The 22864-nt window shown below is 39.5% G+C and overlaps 1 protein-coding gene across 6 annotated transcripts in view; it reads right to left on the bottom strand.

The window, feature by feature from the left end:
- Positions 1-2676: 2676 nt before the first annotated feature.
- The window catches only part of ACTR3B (actin related protein 3B), a 46075-nt gene continuing 25887 nt past the window's right edge, over positions 2677-22864 (bottom strand). For 3 of the 6 annotated variants that reach the window (XM_030550068.1, XM_030550071.1, XM_030550072.1), the window contains 8 exons: positions 22435-22545; positions 21032-21127; positions 20768-20875; positions 18925-19068; positions 17997-18170; positions 6695-6820; positions 6005-6085; positions 2677-3680 (listed from right to left, as the gene is read on the bottom strand). In XM_030550068.1, the coding sequence (XP_030405928.1) occupies positions 3546-3680; positions 6005-6085; positions 6695-6820; positions 17997-18170; positions 18925-19068; positions 20768-20875; positions 21032-21127; positions 22435-22545 (975 nt within the window). In that variant the 3' untranslated portion in view covers positions 2677-3545. Of the gene's footprint in view, positions 3685-6004; positions 6086-6694; positions 6821-17996; positions 18171-18924; positions 19069-20767; positions 20876-21031; positions 21128-22434; positions 22546-22864 lie in introns of all 6 variants that reach the window. The other 3 variants (XM_030550074.1, XM_030550070.1, XM_030550069.1) reach the window with 3 other exon arrangements.

The raw sequence follows: 22864 nt of genomic DNA, 5'->3' as shown, positions 1-22864 counted from the left end.
ACCCGCACCCTGAACCCCTCACCACAACACCCTGCTGCACCCCTCTTGCACCCAAACACGCTGCCCTTAAGCCGCCTGCCACAACCTTCCTGTACCCTCTCCTGCACCCCAACCCCCTGCCTTGAGTTCCCTGCTGCACCCCTCCTGCACCCCAACCCCTTGCCCTGAGCCCCCTCCTGCATCTCAACCCCCTGCCCTGAGCCCTCTCATACACCCTGCACCTCTCCTCCACGCAACCCTGGCCCTGAGCCCCTTCCTGCACACTGCACCCCCTCCCACACCCTGCACTCCCTCCTGCACCCCAACCCCCTGCCCCAGCTCTACATTCATGGCCCTGCATGCAATTTCCCCACCCAGATGTGGCCCTCAGGCCAGAAGTTTGCCCACCCCTGCCCTGAACCCTTGGAAGAATTGTCAGAGTTGAAACATTGACTAAAACAGACCACAGAACCAACAAATTGTCAATCTACAAGGATTGTGTTAGAGTCTAAACCTCTCAAATGTCACAAGCATTCTGTGTGGAAACTAAACACGTGGCAGTTTTTCTCCTTACCATTTCCCTTTCCCTGTTTAAAAATGCTATTACAAAAATCTGGCCATTCAAGAGTGACATAACTAGCTATAACTGTACCACGCAATTTTACCTCAGAGCCTCCATTTACCGTAATAATTTCACCACCGCTGCACATAATTTTAACATTATGTAATGCTCTTCAATTAGGCAGGAGATGATCTATTCCTGCTTGATATCACTAGCAGGTTTAAAGAAGCTTGATATATCATCCATCTCAGCTGCATGTTTGACACAACCATATTTTTTTCAAAATGAGAGAGGACACAGCAATCATAAAGAATGAATTATTTACAGACAGATTAGTACTTCGGGTCACATCAAGTCTTCCCTGATTGTATTTAATTGAAAGTACCACAGTGAGCATATGCACACTATTTGTTAGGTTCATAAAAAAACCTTCAGTGCTATTAAACACTTATAACTGGAAAAGGAGAAGGCTCAGGGGATTGGTAATGGGAGATGTTGCCTTCTGCCTTGAGGGTGCTGGCTCAAATCCAGCCTGAGCTGGATTAAACTAAAAACCATTAGCTGATAACTCTTTGGTGACTAAGTGAAATGGGCTGGTGGTCTCAATTCCTAATTGATAGTCAAATGACCACATTATAAACCACCATCAAAATCTGCACCTGTTAAACCTGTGAGGTATGCAGTGTTGTAGCCGTGTCAATCCTAGGATATTAGAGAGGTGGGTGAGGCAATATCACTTATTGGACCAATGTCTGTTGGTGAGAGAGAGAGAGACACAATCTCTCTCACCAATCTCTGTCTCTCAGTCTGCTCTACACAGCTCCAACTTCTGACAGCAATTCAGGTTGGTTTAAACACTAATACCTAGCTCTTGTAAACTACTACACATCAGTATGGCTCAAAGTGTTTTACAAAGGAGGTCAATATCATTACCGGCAACGGGAGCCCAGAGAGGTGAAATGACTTGCCTGAGGTCACCCAGCAGGCGAGCGGCACAGGGAGTGATAGAATGCAAGGCTCAGGTCCCAAACCAAAGCTCTATCTGCTAGCCCACTCTGCAACTTGTGTCCGTTAGTTTCAGATACACAAAGAACTGGAAACAGAACCAATTTGTCATTCCTAAAGGAGATTCTTCTACAGTTCAGCACTGAAACACATTTGGCAGGAGCAGTGTTTGTGAGTTTGCCTTGTCACTGTTCTTGGTCTTCCTTCTGTGGTTAGGAACCTTCCGTCTCCAGGACGGTGAACTAATTGTTTCTTTTCATAACCACTAAGTTCTCACACACAAAATAAACTTGCTCAAATGGCCAGATATATTTCCTAATTATTTTACCCTTCAGTTTGAGTACCATGTAGCTTTGTCTCAATACCAACTGGAGTTGGTCATTGCCCTTGGGTATGAGGTTCCAAAATAACTAGCATTTTGTGGGATTTTACAACCTGTTGAAAGGCAAAAATATCCAGTTTAATCCAGGCTGAACTCTTACAATGCATCTGTATTCATTTAAAAATGACTTGTAAAAACACCACACAGCTGATGTCTAATTAATGGTCTCTCTACTTTAACTGTCAACACCGGTTTTGTTCTATGAAATCCTATGTTTTATGTTTAGGCTCACTAATCTGCCCCATCACCTTCGTATTGGAGCACCTAACTAAGACTAAGTGTCCACCTCTATCCTCACCTTCCACCTCGGTAGAGACCAGCTGAAGAGACTTTGCTAATAACCTTTAGAATTCACATGTGGGGGCTGGAAGCAGGGCATTCTCAATGGGTTAATTTCAGGATTAATTTCCTCTGACTTTTTGACAGTTCTAATTCATTGACATTCAAGTTCTGGTTCCCAGGCTTTCCATTTACTCGGGTTTTTGCTTAAGGAGGTGACCTGAACTGGGTGGAATGGGAGTTTTTTGCCAAGTTCTTTGAGATTCTAGGTTGATACTTTATCATCATTCTATATCTGATTTAATGTAAGTCATTTAAATAATTACGTACTTACACCTACAGTTTGCAATAGGTGCATCATAAACATGGATAAACATATGGAAAGCTGTCCTGGGAATTATAAACACATCTTTGGCAAACATAAAACAGAGGTAAAGGAATTTATAAGTCAACTACAACAGTATTTGTAAAGACATTAACAGTTTTTATTTCACTGGTGCAAGGAAGCATTTCATACATCACTCACCAACACCAAAACAAAATTTAATTGTCTATAAAATAGCTTCAGAAAATTCAAACATAACAAAAAGTAATACATAGGCTGTAATAAATCTCAAACAATCCAGTAAACTGCTTAAAGTTCATGTCACTCAAACAAAATACCATTTTCTAGCACACGTGACAAAACAAAAAAAAGATTTTTTTTTGTTTTGGCACCAAGACACACCAGCACAAATCCAATACATGCCTCACAATTGGAAACTTATAACATCACTCCATGCCACGGATAGCTCTTTGTGCTTAGAACTGGTCATTTCACCCTCCCAACATCACAAAATTGAAAATAATGTGAAACCTACATTTGTATTCCAAGTTTAGAACATTTATGTACAAAGAAAGGCCCCAATCCCGCAATGTAATCTGTGCAGGTGGACACTTATACCCATGCAGAGTCCCACTGAAGTCAATAGTACTCCACACAGGCACAGTGATCCATCTATTGAGGTTGGATTGCAGGATCACAGCCTAAGTGGGAAAGGCTTAAATCCTTTTTCCTTTCCAGAGGCAGTAAGACAATGTTATAATCACCTAGACTGACTTCAGTACTGTTATGCACATTCTCCTAAATGGAGATTTGCCTGTTACCTAGAAGCTCAGATTTAGGAAGGAAAGAGGAATAGGCTTTAAAGGCAGTTGGCACATAATTGGCTTTCACTGAAATGGTTCTGGGCCACATGTGGTGTACTATGAGATCCAAAAGCTCCAAGAGATGAACGTCCACATCTTGCTTCAGTATTTACAATAACTGCTGCCTTCTTCCATTTCAGAAGAGTTTCTTCACCAGCAAGATATCTGACCTGTGACTTCCATTAGACAAGTGTTATGACATGACTCCAAAGACAGGATTATGATGACAAATACTAGGGCCATATTCTTCATAGTCCTTCTTGGTGTGACATACTTGGAAAAACTCTGGCTAAGAAAAAGCAAAAATAAATCAAAAACATAAAACTGCAGAAACCTGTCAATTAAACTGTACACCAGCAAAGGCTCATCTATGTAACTGTCTTTTTTCTGGATCACAGTGCTTGAAAAGGGTGCTATCCCCTTAAGAACAGAGCAAGCTAGGAACTCTTTGAGGAATCAAATGAAAGTTAATGAGTGGAAATCTGTCTGTGGAAGGGTCTAGTGAAGCCAGTATAAATTGTGCCCAATTTTCTTGTATTTGTTTCTCTTATGATTAATAAGATAGGATTAAGCCTTGAATCCCAAGAGTCTCTGCAATTCTTAAGCCCAAATTTATGGAATTCAGATGATCCCATGTTATAAATGTAAAATACAGGATAGTTCAAAAGTCGGTCAAATTCTGAAGTCCCTAATCAGATAAAACTCATCGGTTCAATGAGGGTTTTTCTCAATTAAAAACTGGGTAAAGATTCTAAGATTTGGCCCAATACGTTAAGTTTCAGTATAGCATGTACCATTTCACCAAAGTGAAAGCATATTAAACTGGGTATGCATATCAAACATAGATTCATAGACTCTAGGACTGGAAGGGACCTCGAGAGGTTATCGAGTCCAGTTCCTTGCCCTCATGGCAGGACCAAATACTGTCTAGACCATCCCTGATAGACATTTATCTAACCTACTCTTAACTATCTCCAGAGATGGAGATTCCACAACCTCCCTAGGCAATTTATTCCAGTGTTTAACTACCCTGACAGTTAGGAACTTTTTCCTAATGTCCAACCTAAATCTCCCTTGCTGCAGTTTAAGCCCATTGCTTCTTGTTCTATCATTAGGAGGCTAAGGTGAACAAGTTTTCTCCCTCCCCCTGATGACACCCTTTTAGATACCTGAAAACTGCTATCATGTCCCCTCTCAGTCTTCTCTTTTCCAAACTAAATAAACCCAATTCTTTCAGCCTTCCTTCATAGGTCATGTTCTCAAGACCTTCAATCATTCTTGTTGCTCTTCTCTGGACCCTCTCCAATTTCTCCACATCTTTATTGAAATGCGGTGCCCAGAACTGGACACAATACTTCAGTTGGGGCCTAACCAGCGCAGAGTAGAGCGGAAGAATGACTTCTCGTGTCTTGTTTACAACACACCTGTTAATGCATCCCAGAATCACGTTTGCTTTCTTTGCAACAGTATCACACTGTTGACTCATATTTAGCTTGTGGTCCACTATGGCAGATCCCTTTCTGCCATACTCCTTCCTAGACAGTCTCTTCCCATTCTGTATGTGTGAAACTGATTGTTCCTTCCTAAGTGGAGCACTTTGCATTTGTCTTTATTGAACTTTATCCAGTTTACCTCGGACCATTTCTCCAATTTGTCCAGATCATTTTGAATTTTGACCCTGTCCTCCAAAGCAGTTGCAATCCCTCCCAGTTTGGTATCGTCCGCAAACTTAATAAGCGTACTTTCTATGCCAACATCTAAGTCGTTGATGAAGATATTGAATAGAGCCGGTCCCAAAACAGACCCCTGCGGAACCCCACTTGTTAGACCTTTCCAGCAGGATTGGGAACCATAAATAACTACTCTCTGAGTACGGTTATCCAGCCGGTTATGCACCCACCTTATAGTAGCCCCATCTAAAATGTATTTGCTAGTTTATAGATAAGGATATCATGCGAGACCGTATCAAATGCCTTATTAAAATCTAGGTATACCACATCCACCGCTTCTCCCTTATCCACAAGGCTCATTATCCTATCAGAGAAAGCTATCAGATTGGTTTGAAACGATTTGTTCTTACAAATCCATGCTGGCTATTCCCTATCACCTTACCACCTTCCAATTGTTTGCAAATGATCTCTTTAATTACTTGCTCCATTATCTTCCCTGGCACAGAAGTTAAACTAACTGGTCTGTAGTTTCCTGGGTTGTTTTTATTTCCCTTCTTATAGATGGGCACTATATTTGCCCTTTTTCAGTCTTCTGGAATCTCTCCTGTCTCCCATGACTTTCCAAAGATAATAGCTAGAGGCTCAGATACCTCCTCTATTAACTCCTTGAGTATTCTAGGATGCATTTCATCGGGCCCTGGTGACTTGCAGGCATCTAACTTTTCTAAGTGATTTTTAACTTGCTCTTTTTTTATTTTATCTTCTAAACCTACCCTCTTTCCCATAAGCATTCACTATGTTAGACATTCCTTCAGACTTCTCAGTGAAGACCGAAACAAAGAATTCATTAAGCATCTCTGCCATTTCCAAATTTCCCTGTCCAATGGCAGAAAAATTGCACAGAAAGGACAATTCAGAAGGATTTTCATAAAGACATACTGTTGAAGCAAGCATGGAACCTCCAAACCAAACCGCATAGCGCATATGGTGTCTTATCACTTGAACTTCAACCAGTTTGGGCTAGAAAGTAAAATGGTTCAAATTTAGTCAGTCATATGATTTTATTTTGCTGGCAAGGGTCTCTTCTCTGAATGAGAGAGGCACACATCTTTACCCAGGGCTGGAAGCTCCCATGTTCCTCCACCCACACTGCAAAGCACACAATCCACACCTTGCTTCAGGAAAGCAGGTCTCAGCGCCTCCTCAGGATTTGTTAATGAATTTCCACGCCCTGAGTTATACCATACATTGAAGAGCATTGCAATGGACACACTCTTCCCCACTAGAGATTAAGTTCTATTATCACTCTGCACCTAGTTTCCATTGTCATTGAGAGAAGGGGCCCTTGAGGCTGCTTGCTAACTTAAGTCTCCTATAAAGCAATACAATAGGTTGCCACTGCACCACCAGGTGTATGGTTAATCACCTGTTTTAATGGTACATACAACGTAATTTTATTAATATGGTGCAGACGCAGCTGAACTCTACATCTGGTTACCCTCATATGTCCCATGCTCCCCAGGTTCTTATGCAAAAATGAAATCTATTAATTAACGCAATAGTTGCTTTAATGCATCCACATTCATTTCACTCACTAATGTAACTGACATATTTGAAATTCTTGTTCACCTTTATTGGACCACCACTGAGTTCTTCGCTAAGTTTCAATCTTGCATTCACTACTCTTTTCAAGTCTCTCTGTAGTCGACATCCAAAATCCCTGAACATTGTGGATCCTCCTGAAAGAACCACATTCTACAAGACAAAGACAACAAACTCTTCCTTGACATGCAAAAGTCAATTTCCCAACAAGAACTGTTCAGAAGCTGTCAAAATATACAAAATACCCCCTGGTTTGCACAGCAGGCCTGCAACTCTGTCTTACTTGGAAGCAAGTCAGTTTTATTGAATTGGTTTCTTTACATTTCACTTTATGCTTGACAAAAAAATGTTAAAAATACTAGCTTTGAACTACATTTCAGGGTTTTAAAACAAGTATGTGATTAAAAAGAGAAAAACAGACATTAAAATGGCATGTTGGAGCTCCACGTACATGCTTATTGGTAGCCATTTCTGCTTACTGTGTTTTTAAAGTTTTATTACCCTCATGCAAAAGCAATATAGCTGCATAAATAAAAGCACATGTATTCTATACTGCATCATCAGTGAAGTTACTGGAGATAATCCAGATAAGGAGTTTTGTTCTTGGTGTCATACCATGACAAACCTAAAGCTTTATTTGTTTTGGGAAATCATAACAACGACAAGTTACATATTTCATTAACCAATTGACCTTTTCAGACCCAGCCCTCCAAGTATAGTTACTGTTGAGTTTTGTGCCACTTCATGATTTCAAAGGTACCTGGCCAACAAACTCTACAACAGAGGGAAGTACAATATCCCAGACTTCCCTTTTCTTTAAGTGTCTTACTTCAGAGGGTCCCCACCTCTACCTGATTGTCTTGTACTGCCACAGGTTTTCAGGGCCCTATTGAAAGCCCACTAGTCTGGTCCTGTGCACTCCAATGGATTGTGTTAAGACACTAAATACAGGACATTTAAAAATCACATGTACATTCACTTACTGTCCTGCAACTCTGAGAATTAATGAAATTGTTTCAGTGCTTTAGAATTTGACAAACAGGACCCTGGAAACTTAAATCCTGTGTATCTAACACAGCCCAGGCAGTGGCACAGCAAGTACCTCTACAAGATGTCTAATCCCTTACTGAAGACATGCTCCATAAGGGTCAGAAAGAAACTCAGCCTGTGTCCATTCAAACTGCTGCAATTGCAAACCAAGGTGCCAATTAGCACTTACTACAATCATTTTTGTGGTGCGGACCACATCTACTAGGAACTTAACTAAATGTGATCAGGCACTCATTTCACGCAGACCAAGCTTCTATCAAATGGTAACAGTTTTTTGGCACCACAGACCTACACTGGAATTCAGCCCATGAACCAGAAGTGAAAGATTCCCTGTACCAATCCTTGGAACTATCTAATCCCCATGTCATTTTCTTTTTTTTAAATAAAGTCCTGGAGTCCATGACATCTGTAATAAACATTCATCTTGCAGGATGCAGAATTAACTGCTTGGGGTTATTTTAATAATGGATAGAAGAAAACCTTGTTTCCCCTTGTAAAATAAGAGAACAGCTTGCTTCTCTGTTTATGATGATAATCTGGGTATTTGTCATAAAATCCTGTTGACAGAAAAAGTGTGACTCGGGGGTTTAATAACATTAACAAAAAAAAGAATGCCATGGAGAAGAAGTCCTTAAAAAGCAAACATTAATAAAGAGTTTGTTTTTTTTTTAAAAAAGCTTGAATCTGCCATCAAAATCAGAACAGCTGCAGCAAATACAAAAATGAAGTGCAGAAAAATCAAGCAAGGTCTGTTCTCTGTCCAGAAGAGTTACTAGCTGCATGTTCAATATGCAAAAGGAAAACTGAGAGGTGGATTTTAAAAAAAAAAAAAAAAAAAGGACCACTGGAACTTATTTGATGACATGGCTATTAAGAAGATGCCATAAAAATCTATTGCTTGGGAGATAGCATAGAGAAGGACAGTGATAATTCAACTGTAGATTTAAGCAAGTTCAACTGTAGATTTCTTGGATGAAGTGAGAGCGATATTGCTATAACTAAAAAATAGGAAAAAAATTTTTTAAGAGTCTTATAGAGCGCATGATTTAAAATGCTCTTCCTAGAAAGGAAGTGTGCGACTAACTACAAACCTGATATCCTCCCAATGCTACTGTTGCTATTACAGCAAACTTTTTAAGGTGGCAAATTACACATCGTTCAGAAGGTACTTTCAACTTGGCTATACTATAACAGAACACAGAAAACATTTCTAAATGACTGTACATGAAGAACATCAGAGGCATTAAAACATGTTGGGAAAATAGTGAAGCATCTCAACTGATATCTGGACAAGCCACATCAAATCTATTGCAGATCTTAATTATTTCTTTAATGGCACATTTGCTATACCAATTTTTTTTTTAAACATTAGACCACACCTGCTAATAGACTATTAGTTAATTTCTCAGAGTTCCTCTGTTAAATGTGTGGCTGCCAGTGCTGGGCCAAACCTAAGACCGCCTTGGCAGAAGACAGCTGTGTTCACATCTAGGCTTCAACTCATTGCCTGAACTCATGAGATCTGTTCTCCCCCAGCAGAATAAAAGCCAAAACTTTTCTGTGCACAAGGCAAAAGGAATCTACATACATTTTTGTCACTCAACCAAAGCATCAGAACCATCTAGAAATCAAGGGCAAAGCAAATTGCCAACACCCTCCTCCTCCTCAAAAAAAAAAATGTAAATACTAAAAAACCCAAAACCCTATTGTCTTGGATATTTTACCAGGTAGAACTCAGCATTACATTCCAAATGCTACTAGAGCAAAAGACTTCTGTGAAGCATGATAAAAAAAGATTGGTCATACTAAAAACCTCAGCATTTCACCACAGTGACATGCCCTGAAATTCTTCAACCTTCTAGAGGAAGCCTGTCAGGGAAGGTGAAGTCTAAATAGCTGTTCTCATCCAGGCAATTCTTTTAATCAAGATTTTTAAAATATTGTGCTTGAACATGGAGAATCTGTAGACTCAGAACAAACCTAAGCAGACCACAGGACCCACTGCAAACACTGTCATGATATCGCTCAGGAGCCAGACAGATCCAGTTAAAAGATCTTATTTTTCAAAAAGATAGTCCTAAACAAGAAGTGGGTTTTAAAAAGTGCTTTTCCTTAAATCGACAAATAACATATACACCACTACCCTGATATAACGCGACCCGATATAACACGAATTCGTATATAACGCGGTAAAGCAGTGCTCTGGGGAGTAGGGCTGTGCACTCCGATGGATCAAAGCAAGTTTGATATAACACACCGATAACACAGTAGGATTTTTTGGCTCCTGAGGACAGCATTATATCAAGGTAGAGGTGTATATGCAAGACTAGCTACACGGGATGGACTGAACAATACAGTGAGCCCCATGTGAGTTTACATTTCAGGGACAACTAGGAAAACTAACTCCACCTCTCCAAGTAGAGAACACATTACCCTCTAAAGCAGTGGGTTTCAATATTTTTCATCTGTGGACCCCTACAAAATTCTGAATCAAGGTACAGACCCTTTTGGAAATCTTAGACATAGTCTGCACACACCGAGAGGTCTGAGGACTACAGGTTAAAAACCACTGCTCTCAAGTGACCGTCAGGAAGAAAAGACTTCCCTTACACTTACATTAAGCAAACACCCCCTGGGATACTGAAGTCTGAGAGATGGTACAGATGAGACATCTCCCAGCCCTTGCTGTACTAGGCTGAACAGGTTTCATTGCCTTTCATATTTACCAGAGTTTCAACTTCTCACTTTCAAAAGCTTGTCAAATGGGTCTCTCCTTCCTATTGATTATCTGAAATAAAACTAGTTGAACATACCACAGAAATTTGAAGCAAGCTGTGCATGATGCACTAATAGGACTTATTGCTGGGCAACAATTGAAAATCAGTTGAAGCCACATGTGACTTGACTCATAGACTTTAAGGTTAGAAGGGACCATTATGATCATCTAGTCTTACCTCCTGCACAATGCAGGCCACAGAACCTCAACCATCCACTTCTATAACAAACCTTTAACCTATGTCTGAGTTATTGAAGTCCTCAAATTGTGGTTTGAAGACCTCAAGCTGCAGAGAATCCTCCAGAATCCTTCAGCAAGTCAATTAATTTCTTTGTCTCAGTTCTCCGTTAAAAGGGACAATATTTATCAGCCTCTCAGAGTTGTTATGGGGTTAATATTTGTAAAGAAGTTTTAAGATAAAGTGATATACAAATAGCAAATATTATGATTCGGATAATTACCCACACAAAGTATTACACATAGACAAAAGGTTAGACAGTACCTTGCTGTAGGGAACATAGTCCAGACTTGAATTTGGGCTTGGATAACTTTATTTGGTAAAATGCTAAATGGAGTTTATACTAAGGAATGCTAAAGCAGCTCTGATTTTAGGCGAAAGGGCACTGGAGTAGGCCATGCACTCATCCTGGGGTTGGCCCCCTCTCAGAGTCCCTTTTGCCCTGTCATGTTTAATGTCACAAGGAATGAGTGGAAGTATGTGAAAGGATAATTGACAATTAACCTTTAATTATATTTAGCAAAGTGAGAATGGGCCTTATTCCATTAGACAGAAGTCTCTTGCCATCTCCTCATACCAGCCTCTTACATGTGCTGCTTACAATGAAGACATCAGCTTATGGTCTGCAACAGATTTTGCAAAAAAAATATCAACTGGAATCTTCTACTATGACCTAAGATCAAGAAACCAAATGATTGGTCCATGACGAGCTATAGCCAACACACTGGAATCTCTTAAGTGGAAAAGGATGGTCCCTGAGGCAAGGAGACACTGAACCCTCTACAAGACTAACCATGCAGAAGGAAAGTGGGGATTCTCTCACATCAACACCTGAACCTGTATCCTGCTATCTTCCCTGGACCAGCCATCCGGAGAAGAAGTGAGAGACTAACCATCAGCTAAGCCAAGCTTTAAGTCTACAACTAACAGAGAGAAGAAAACGACCACCTCCCCTTGCACATGAAACAAACTCAAGTTATTTACAACATCAGAACTAGTTTTTAGCTCAGATCAATCACATGAATTCCAGATGCTATGACAGTGGTCCCCAACCTTTTTCATCTGGCTGGCACCAGACGATGAGCCTTGGAGGACCGTGGTGGCGGACGAGCATCCACCGAAATTCCACCGACAAGCAGCAACGTCAATAGGCATCACCGCTGAAATGCCACCGACAAACTGCGTCATCCAGAGGCATCACCGCTGAAATGCCACCAAAAATCGGTAACACTTCAGCAGCGACGCCTCTGGATGACGCAGTTTGTCGGCGGCATTTCGGCAGATTCTCATCCGCCGGCCAGTATGCGGGTGCACTTAGATGCCCCAGCGGCCACCATGTTGGGGACCCCTGTTCTATGACCTGGTGTACACTTAAAAATTAGATTGACCTAGCTACTTTGCTCAGGGGGGGTGAAAAATGTCATGTCTGGGCACCGTAGTTAGATTGACCTAGCCCCAGAGTCCATGCGGTTAGGTTGATGGAACAGTTCTTCTGTCAACCTAGCTACCATCAGGGGGTGGATTACATAGACCAAAAAGCCCCTTCCATCATCATGGGAAACATCTACGCTACAGCTGCAGCTGTGCTGCTGTAGCGCTTCTGCTTTTAGCAGACTCTTAGCCCAATTTATTAGATAAAAGAATGGCATTCTTCCTTAATTCCCTTGGAAGCACTGAAGTAATTCTTGTTAACTTTATAAACTGATTTAATAATCTTTGTATTGGTGAGCTGAATAAATTGAACTACTGATCTACTGATTGAATTTCTATTGTAACCTTAATTTGATCATTTCATTGTGTTACATTTCATTAGTTTGGGAAGTCAGAAGTAAATTAGATAGTGATTTTTTTAGCTTCATATTTGTTTGCTTATTCTTTTAATTAATCTATGAAAGCAACTACACTGTTTCCTCTCCCCAGACTTCAATGTAGGAAAACAACCTATTTAGAGGTAAAGGTAAATAAATTGAGTCAGAACTGGAGCCATATTTTAATTATTTGATTAAAATCCTATTACAATTACACTGCATGTCAGGAGGATGCCTTGTAATCAACAATGTATTTCTGAACTAAACTTGACTTTTAGACATAAATAAACAGGACTTAAAATTCCCTTAAAAGTACGTTTTCAGTACATACTTAACATTCGGGTATAATTTCCAGCTTGGGTGGACATACCCGCACAAATACACTAAAAACAGCAGCACCTGCAGGCTGCCCTGAGTATGCACCTGGAGTTTCAGATAGGATTGCACTCGGGGAAGCCAGCCTGCCCTACTGACTGTGCAGTCACAGCTTCACTGCTGTCTTTAGCCTGCTAGCACAGGTATGTCTACCCCAACTGGAAATGACACCTTCATCTCCACTGTACATATCCCTTAAGAAGAAGAGAGGCACAGTATGTCAAGCCTGTAACCAGACTACATCAATAGTAAGTTTCCACTCAGACCATAGAATATTTGAACAAATGTCCAAATAAATTAAGACATTACCACAGAATCAATTTAACAATTTGTTAGCAAATTCCAAGATCATACAGATTAATTCAGATCATCTCAAACAACAATAATGTAAAGTTTAATCTACTTTTTACACTACATTTTGTACAAGCAGGCAATCATTTGTTTTGGGTATAGTCCCCACTCACTTATAATTTGTAACAAAGGTGTAGGTGATGTAATTGGTTCATGTACTAATTCTTCATAACAATGAATAGGGGTCACATTCCAGTTGTAACAAACTAAAATGGGCATTGCTCAATCCTAGTCCCCATTTGTCTGAACTGTAAAACCACCACAGAGTTTGGCATAAGCAGAAGCCTTGAAAGGACCCAGACTGTGTGGATAAGTCAAGTCTAAGATACTTTATGCAGCATCTGAACACACTGTACTTGGAGCATGTGTCCATCACCACCATTTTTAGTCATCCATGTGCAATATGTAGTCATACATTTCACAGACTGCTAAGGGAATGCACATCACTTTTCACTGGATGAGAACAAGTGGAGGCTGGAGCTATCGGGAGATCTTTTCTCCTCAGCACAGGGAGATAGCAGCAGCCATCTTTAATCTCTTCCAACAGCTGAGCTGAACGCCATAGAGTAAAGAAGTGACAAAGGCTCTCTTAAGAGCTGTCACTGAAGAGGAAGAGAAGGGTTCCTCCTTAATGCTCCTGCAGTGGCTGTACTATGGTAACAATACTGATAGGATGGTGTGCCCCATGCTGAGTAGCTGGAAGAAAGATAGAAATAAATTGCTTAACTTCTGTAGTCAAAACTCAGTGCCAAGAGATGATGTGACATGGACCTAATGGCCCCTCCTGCCAGCCTCCCTGCTCTGCACTCCCATTAAACTGCCAACTGTGGATTTTCTATTTGCTAAAGCACAGATTAGCGAGGTTCTCAATAACATTTCCAAAGCTTCACATAGTTTTGGAAGAACCAAAAATGCAGAAAAGAAAACTGATGACAACTGAGCTGAGAACCACTGCAGAATAAATCCTCATTTGTAATTCACAAATCACCATATTTGGTTATTGGACCTGAAAATATCCACAGTATGATGGTCAGACAGTGCCACCTACCTATCATTCAGTGCATTTTTTTAAGCAACCTACAGAAAGGGTTTTAAATGATATATGTTAGAAGACTTCAGAGGAAAATTTTCCATCACCCATAATTGTTCTTAACCCTCCACATTCCAACAGATATGCACAAGAAGAACTCCTTTGTGCCACATGCAGTGGAGAGTATCTTCCAGCTTGGGGAAGAGACAGGACTCTATAGTTCAGAATCAGAATGTGCTACCAGAAGCTGTCAGGATAGTTCAAGCTAGGAGCTAGAGCTCGTCTCATAACAGAACACAGATTCACATCTAATGCTGATCCCATAGTGCAGCAGCAGTAGGGTGACTAGACAGCAAAATGTGAGGGAACGTAATATAACAGCTGCATCCATCCCCATTAAAGAAACTTTTATTTTCATCTCATCTCATTAATACTGCCCGAATGTTACTAATGTATGTCACCAAAAACTGTTGTAATTGGAAGGAAAGGTTGGCCCATAAGGGAATCTCTGAGAAGTGATCCACAATATGAAAAAATTTCACCCATGTGTGTCATCTTATGTGTTGGCACTGGCTTCAGACAGCACCTCTAAGCCCATATTCGTCCCTATCATCTGAGTGAAGGGCAGTGATTCTTGAAAGTCCTAAGATCTCTGCTCACTTAATTTTTGTAAATGTTTTTAATCATTCTTCAGGCCCCTATCCTACATTATTACAAAAACATGGCAGGCTAGGTGTAGTTCCATCTGGAGCCTTCTAACACTGATCTTGACATGACAGGAGGCCAAGGGCACTGCCTGCACTACTCCAGAATTCGGGAGCAAAGAATCACTGCTGAATGTCTGATCCCTACCCCAGATTGAATTGGGTTGGCATGTCAGCCGAATGTGTCGATTCTGGTAAAACACAAAACTAAACAAAAAATGCTTCAGTCCATTCATGCCACACCATGATGCAGTGTCTGCAAGAAACATGTCCTGTGACATTTTTAATAAACACACCACAGATGGTCCCAGCTGTAGTGAAATGCTATATTGTCATCTATTGGAGTGACTTGCTTACTGACTTGTAACTCTTTATTACTCTGCCACATGTGAGCAAAGTCTATCATTAATTTAGGCTACAAGCTACTGGTGTGTAGTGCTTGTGTAAACATACTCATGTTGTCACATATCGAGCTAGAGTAAGTATAAATAGCGATGTAGCGGTGGGAGCGTGGGGAGTGGTAGTAAAGAGACAGCAGAGCCGTGCCGAGTACATATCCTTGGTTTCAAGAAGTTTTGTATTCGGCAGGGCTCCGCTGTACCTCTGCTGCCACTACTAGTGTTACTGTGTCTACACTATTGTTTATACTCTTGCTAACTCAGTGATGGCCAGCTCAAGTATGTGCATGTGAGCAGTGGAATCACATCCCTAGCTCGTAGCGTAAGACAGCCTTAGAAAAACCATGTCTATTAAGTCTAACTTACATAAAGATATTGGCAAAGAATCCTGTGGCACCTTATAGACTAACAGACGTGTTGGAGCATGAGCTTTCATGGGTGAATATCCACTTCGTCATGTAGTGGAAATTTCCAGGGGCAGGGGTATATATATGCAAGCAAGAAGCAGGCTAGAGATAACGAGGTTAGTTCAATCAGGGAGGATGAGGCCCTCTTCTAGCAGCTGAGGTGTGAAAATCAAGGGAGGAGAAACTGCTTTTGTAGTTGGCTAGCCATTCACAGTCTTTGTTTAATCCTGAGCTGATGGTGTCAAATTTGCAGATGAACTGGAGCTCAGCAGTTTCTCTTTGAAGTCTGGTCCTGAAGTTTTTTTACTGCAGGATGGCTACCTTTAAATCTGCTATTCTGTGTCCAGGGAGATTGAAGTGTTCTACAGGTTTTTGTATATTGCCATTCCTAATATCGGATTTGTGTCCATTTATCCTTTTCTGTAGGGACTGTCCAGTTTGGCCGATGTACATAGCAGAGGGGCATTGCTGGCATATGATGGCGTATATTACATTGGTGGACGTGCAGGTGAATGAACCGGTGATGGTGTGGTTGATCTGGTTAGGTCCTGTGATGTAGATACGTGGGCTGGTGTAGATATGTGGGCAGAGTTGGCATCGAGGTTTGTTGCATGGATTTGGTCCTGAGCTAGAGTTACTATGGTGCGGTGTGCAGTTATGGTGAGAATATGCTTCAGGTTGGCAGGTTGTCTGTGGGGATGGATGCAGCTGTTACATTACGTTCCCTCACATTTTGCACACGTTTTTCCTCCTCTTTAGATATATGATTTTTATATTAGTCAGTACCAGATCTCCACAACTGCCAGTAGCCAGCATTATTCTACTCTTTCCTGATCATGCTGCAGCTTGGCTCCAGCTGTATGTTCAGTATCTCTCCAGTTTTGATCATGATTGACTTTACACCAAACATGAAGCCTTTGCACAGATGCTGAAAGGGTTCTGGGTTTTTTGACTTTAAAGTTTGGATGTCCAAAAAATCCTTCTGTGTACCCTAGAAGAGCTCTAAATGAGATACACCCAGCAGGAAGAGTAACTGTTTTCAGGGTGGATAGATGCTTTAGCATTGTCCAGAATCACTGCAGTATACCCCATGACTTCAAGCAGGTGGGCTAACTCACTGGCCTATGCACCAGAAAACACTTTCCAGCCACAGGATTTCCATCCCTTTCCTTTCTCGGTTCAATTTTATTTCTTCAGATTAAGCTGTTTAACACAAGTTCAAAATATAGATTATGTCCTTTTCTCCTCAGCCAAGGTATTTTGCAGAAGCCTGCCTACCTACCGCCTACAGGATACGCTACACGGGCTGTCTGCCTGGAAGAAAGGTGAGCATCTCTGCTTCCTTCTCCTTCCTAGCCTTCGCCCTGCAAGCCATCTGTCTAAGTCATATAAACTGGGTTCTTTCTCCTGCCGTGAGGGGCCTACTTGACACAGCTCTCGCAACTGAGCTACTTGCAGGTGGGAAACATCATGACATGTCAGTTATGCTTATACAATCAAGGAATATTTCTGGTTATGGGTCACATAATTCCATTATCAGAGGGGTAAACATGTTATTCAAATCACAGGGAGGATGGTGCTGTTAGGATGGTATATGCTCTTTACTCTAAAGGGGAAGGTTTCTATCACATAAATAATTTCCTGCTGGACATTCCCACACTTCTCCTAGCTACTCCTGGCCTTCAGTTTTACAAGGACAGTCACTATAATAAGATCTTTTCATTGGAGTTTCCTTATCTAAAAGGCACCTCAAATATAAGTGTCCAAGAATTAAAATACTACTTCTGGTAAATTGCTATAAGCAGCAGTGATATTCAAAGGGTTTGATTATACAACTGACTATGCTGTATATAAAATTCATGAAGTTTGCTAATTTAAGCCAGTATTTAAAAAAAATAGAAAAAGCCTCAGTCGAGATCTGAGATTTCAGGTAAATTTTTCTTGTTTTAGTTGATGTTTCTGAAAAACTGAAAGATTTAGATATTATATATCTTCACAGGAAGAACAAAGGATTAGGCAGTTATTCACCTATTATTGTGCTTCTGTGCATATATTAACCACAAGTCTTCCAGCCCTCTCAGACAAGACTTACTGGTATTTATAATTTCCACAAGGTGGTGCTCTTGCATCAAGAATTATATTGCGCTTTAAAAAAAAAAAAAAAGGTATTGCTAGGGCACTGTCATTCTTACCTCAGGATGAAAGAAAATTTCAGGTCCAAGAAACCTTTCATAGCCAATATCTATAATGAATTTATTTTTGTTGATTGCATTGATGCCTGTGTACTGTTTGATCCATTTTTGTGGATCTATATCATATTTGGCAAATTCTTTTACTATGTCAGGGCAAACGTAACAATATTTTTCCTGTAAAGAAATACCCTGCATTAAAAGTTACCTAAATTGATCATACGTAATTATTAAATACACTGAGGAATATTTCAGAAACACAGTGAAAATTACTTAAATGGAGCATCAAAAGCAAGGTCTAAATCTATCAACCTAGGGTTCACATTTGGTAACTACTGTTCTTACAATTCTAACTTTATTCTTAAGTAACAGAGTGTTCAGGAAAAATCCTACATAATCAATTGGCAAGGCCCCCAATCCTGCATTAAGAGATGCACAAGAGCCCATTGATTTCAAAGGGGCTCCATACTGGCAAACTCCTTAGCTTACATGGAATGTCACTGAAATCGCTGGGTCTCTGCAAGCAGAGGGTCCACCTGTACACATTTCATTGCATGATTAGAATTAGGTGATCATCCCAGTAATATTATGCAATATATGCAAGACTCAGAGGTCCAGGTTTTGGGGGGAGAATTTTCTTAACTAGCCTAGTCCAAATTTGAAGCAAACTCTAAAGCCTGAATCAAATCCAAATTTCACCTTTAAAACAAGTACATATTAATTCTAAAGAAAAGTCTTGCTTGATGATTATTCATATTTCTCTTTGTTTCCCCTTTACATCTTTTCCCCCTCATTTTGTGAAGAACTTATATAGAAGGGAAATTATAGTTAGACAATTCCTATATTTGTATATGTTAAAAGGGCCACTGGTTAAAAAACACAAAAATCTACCTCTCTTAAAAGAAAGGTAAATTTCACATCAAATTTTTACTTTTATGGCTTTTGCTGTCTCCATAGACTGTTCAGGGCGAATTCCCACCTCTCTCTCCCTTAGGATCTGCTGAATGAAATATGTAATATCTCTATCTGCAATAGGGATATGTTTGATGCAACTTCTAATTACATAACCTTCTGCCTATGGAAAACAAATGCTTAGAAAAAGCTGGTGTATGAAGTACCAAAAGTTAACAGAAGAATATAACGTTCATTTTTACCTAGCAGCTTCTTGGATTTTTTAAAAAAAACTAAAAGTGAAACTTTGGCACCTTTCAAAGTGACCTCAAATTTGTAAACCCTGATGATGCTAAGGCCCTTGATTACTATTTGCAGAACTGATGCTGCTGCTTAATATTATCTAATACAAAAATCAGCAGTGAATGTTAAAAAAAAAAAAAAAGTAAAAGGTTAATTTTAAATGCATTCTGAAGATAGAGACGTTCCAACCATGAGGTCTTTTTCAGGAAAGATCTAAAAAGGCAAAAAGTACTCATGAGAAGAGAAAGCAGGTATCCTGCATGAAACTTAAAAATGGATAGAGAAGAACAAAGGTTACAAAAATACCGAAGAAACAACAACAAAAACTATTAAAGGAAGGGAAAGTGACCAAAAAACGCAGTCAGGAAAAGTGATGTTTTAAAATGCATCCTGAAAAAGGCAATAAATAAAGACAAGAGAAAAAGGAACAGAGTAATATATTGGCCATAATAGTAAATACAGCAATGACTATTCATATGGCAAGATTGTGTTGTTTCTAGTAGTTCCCATTTTAAGTTCCATATAGCACATACTGCAGGGTATAGATAACTACCAACATGCAGTAAGCTTAAAAATGTTAATGGAGCCCACAGCACTGTAATATATTTCAGTACTTAGATGTCATTCAGACACATTATCTGTTTCGCAAATATACTGGATGCCATAATTGGAACAGAAATTAGAGTGCATAAATAATGATTACATCTTTGTATCCTGAGAGGTTTAGGCAATTCGAAATGGACTAGCTGCTTGTGCTGTGTTTATATAAGCTTGCCTTTGTTTCACACAAGCAACATGTACTCTAATTTTTTTTTTACAACAGCATGAGGAAATACCCCATATTCGAAAGATAGAATACTATACTAATGTCTAACCAAAAACTTTTTGGATATGGAACTTGCACAGAAAAGTGCTACACATTCAGGCAAAGATGAAATCTCTCCATCATGTGAGAATATCCACTACACAGACCAATTTTCCAATTTTGAGCAGTATTAACAAATATTGGTCATGGGAAAAATTTGGATACAGCAGGATGCATGGGCAGGATTTATACAAGAATAAGAATCTCCAATAGGCATATTGACTCCCTTTTCATGGCCTTCATGTTGGAAGATGGGATACTGGGCAAGATGGACATATTGGTCTGACCCAGAATGGCAGTTCTTACTGACCTCAAAGAGAAAGAGCTGTAATGGTATTTAATGAACTTGGATTTCAATTTTTTCCAAAACCACAACTACTGTAATCACATTAAAAAACCTCATTTGAAAAATGCTGACTTTTGTATAAATATCACCACTATAAAGTTTAAAATTTTAAAAATCTGATTTATAGTTACATATCCTCTATTGCATACATTTCTAATGCATTGTCTATATTTTGGTCCTAAAATTAATGACAGTGTCCCTTTAACACATTATATATACACATTCCTTTTCCCTAACCTCCAATACCCCTCCACAGTGTCACAATTAATATCCATAAAATCCAGAAAAAATAAAATTGGTCTATTAACTGAAGACCAAGAAAACTTTCACAGTCACACAAACAATTTTAGGTCTTAAACTGCATCCTACCACAGGAATTACATGTGTTACTCCATCACCACTGTCAATGACTATTCCTGTTAATGTACGTTCACCAACCTGCCGTGAAATCCAAGATGCGGCTAAGGCCAACACTGCCTAGATAAGAAACAAAGTTAATATTTAGATATGGATAGAACACATTAACAGATAATCTTAGAAGATCCTGCTTCAAACATTTCAGGTATATGTTTGCAGAAGACATACATACTCTAGCTATATCGTACTTTAAAAGTATAGATTCATTTTGTTCACCTGAACAGCAATGTAAAGTCCTGGTACGTTAAAAGATTCAAACATGATTTCTGCAAGATACTCTCTGTTTTCTGGAGTGTTCAATGGAGGTTCTGTCTGTAAAGAAAAGTCACCTTATTAAATATCTAATGCAGTTCAGACTTTTATTAAACTTGTCTCCTGATGCAGCAGTAACCCAATTTTTAAGTTTATGAGTGCACGCAAGAATCCCAAACCAGTCCCAGGTAAACAGATCTGATCCATTTACTCTTTGGTGGGCAGACACAGGCCCAACCTTCCACAACATGGTTGTTAACATTTCTTTGAAAAATTACAGATGATTAGGGGAAAAAAGTTTGGTTTGACATGTGAACAGAAATGACATACATGTACATGTGAGCACAATGAGTAGTATGACTTTGACATATAAGTACATGTAAGGAGAAAACACATCCAGAGTAAGACACTGATCCTGCAAACACTTGTGCAACTGCCTCACTTTCCTATTGCAAGTGGTCCCATTGATCTCAATAGGACTACTCACCATAATAAAGTTAAACACAGTGTATGTGTGTTTGCAAGACTGGTGTATAAGGGATAATCTGCATTATGTACAGGGAGCAGACTTAACGTCTAAGGATTCTTCATATTGCTGCTACTCCTACCTGGGAGGGGATGAATTACCAAGGAAAACAGATGAAAGAATGTACATTAATTTTAAAATAAACTAAAATTAGATTACATGGAATCCTGCAAAACAAACAAGGAAATCTGGTTGCATACAGCTACTTAGCGTAATAAATTACAACCATCTTTCCAAACAATTCATATAAACAGCCTGATGTTTAGTGGTGAACAAGTTTCAAGGTTGATCCAATTTGGGACCTTAACTACTTAACAGAGGTCTTTATTTAAAAAAAAAAATCCAGCTATGACTTATGTATTCTTTATATTTATCTCCTCCTATGCAAAACCACTGATTTTTCAAAGAGCATTTTGTATTAAGTAACTAATTTCATCTTCAACAGAAACCTTTCACAGAAGGTAATACATAATGTGCACATGATTGCTAACATACAGCATATTGCTAAGTGACATTTCCCCCTATTTCACTGTAATGCTTTATTTTGTTTGACTGAAGTCAGCCAATTATTTTAAGCTGCATTTGTAATTCAATCAAGCCATCCAAAGCTTTTAAAAAAAATAAAGCTCAAACCAAGAAGCCTGTTTCAGAAGTGTACTGGAAATTGGCTCTAATGTGATTTTACATATTATTTCTACAGCAATAAAAAAAATGAAAAGTTACAAAAGTCTTCTAGGCTTTATATACATAACAAAACCTACTTGTGCTTGGAATGTTATCCACCACAATTATACCATCTCCCATTTGTGAAAGCATTTTCTTACCCAGTTCTATTACTCACCATTAAGAAGTAATGATCTTCAGGTTCAGCGCGAAGATACTTAAAAATTACTTGCTTCATGAATCTGTCCATGAGATCCCAGTCTTCAACAAAACCATGTCGTATGGGCCACTGAAGCAAGAGAACATTTTAAACATGTCAGTGTATGAGCTAATAGGTAACAATACAATGAACATGAGAAGCAAAATCCTAGTATCTTCTATGAGAACTATAAATACTAGCCTCTATAAACATTGTCACTGTTCTACTTTTAAAAGAAAGTCAATAATTTTTAGGTCATCATCCTCTCCTGGGTGTCTCATTATGATTCTGTTTGTGGATAGAGGACTGGACTGGGAGTCAGAAGACCTAGGTTCTATTAGTTCTGCCACTGCTTTACTGTGTGATCTGGGAAAGGCACTTCACCTCCCTGTGCATCAGTTACCCCATC

Source organism: Gopherus evgoodei, chromosome 2 (assembly GCF_007399415.2).
Source record: "Gopherus evgoodei ecotype Sinaloan lineage chromosome 2, rGopEvg1_v1.p, whole genome shotgun sequence".
NCBI lineage: Eukaryota > Metazoa > Chordata > Testudines > Testudinidae > Gopherus > Gopherus evgoodei.
This window is presented reverse-complemented; position numbering and strand designations above follow the sequence as displayed.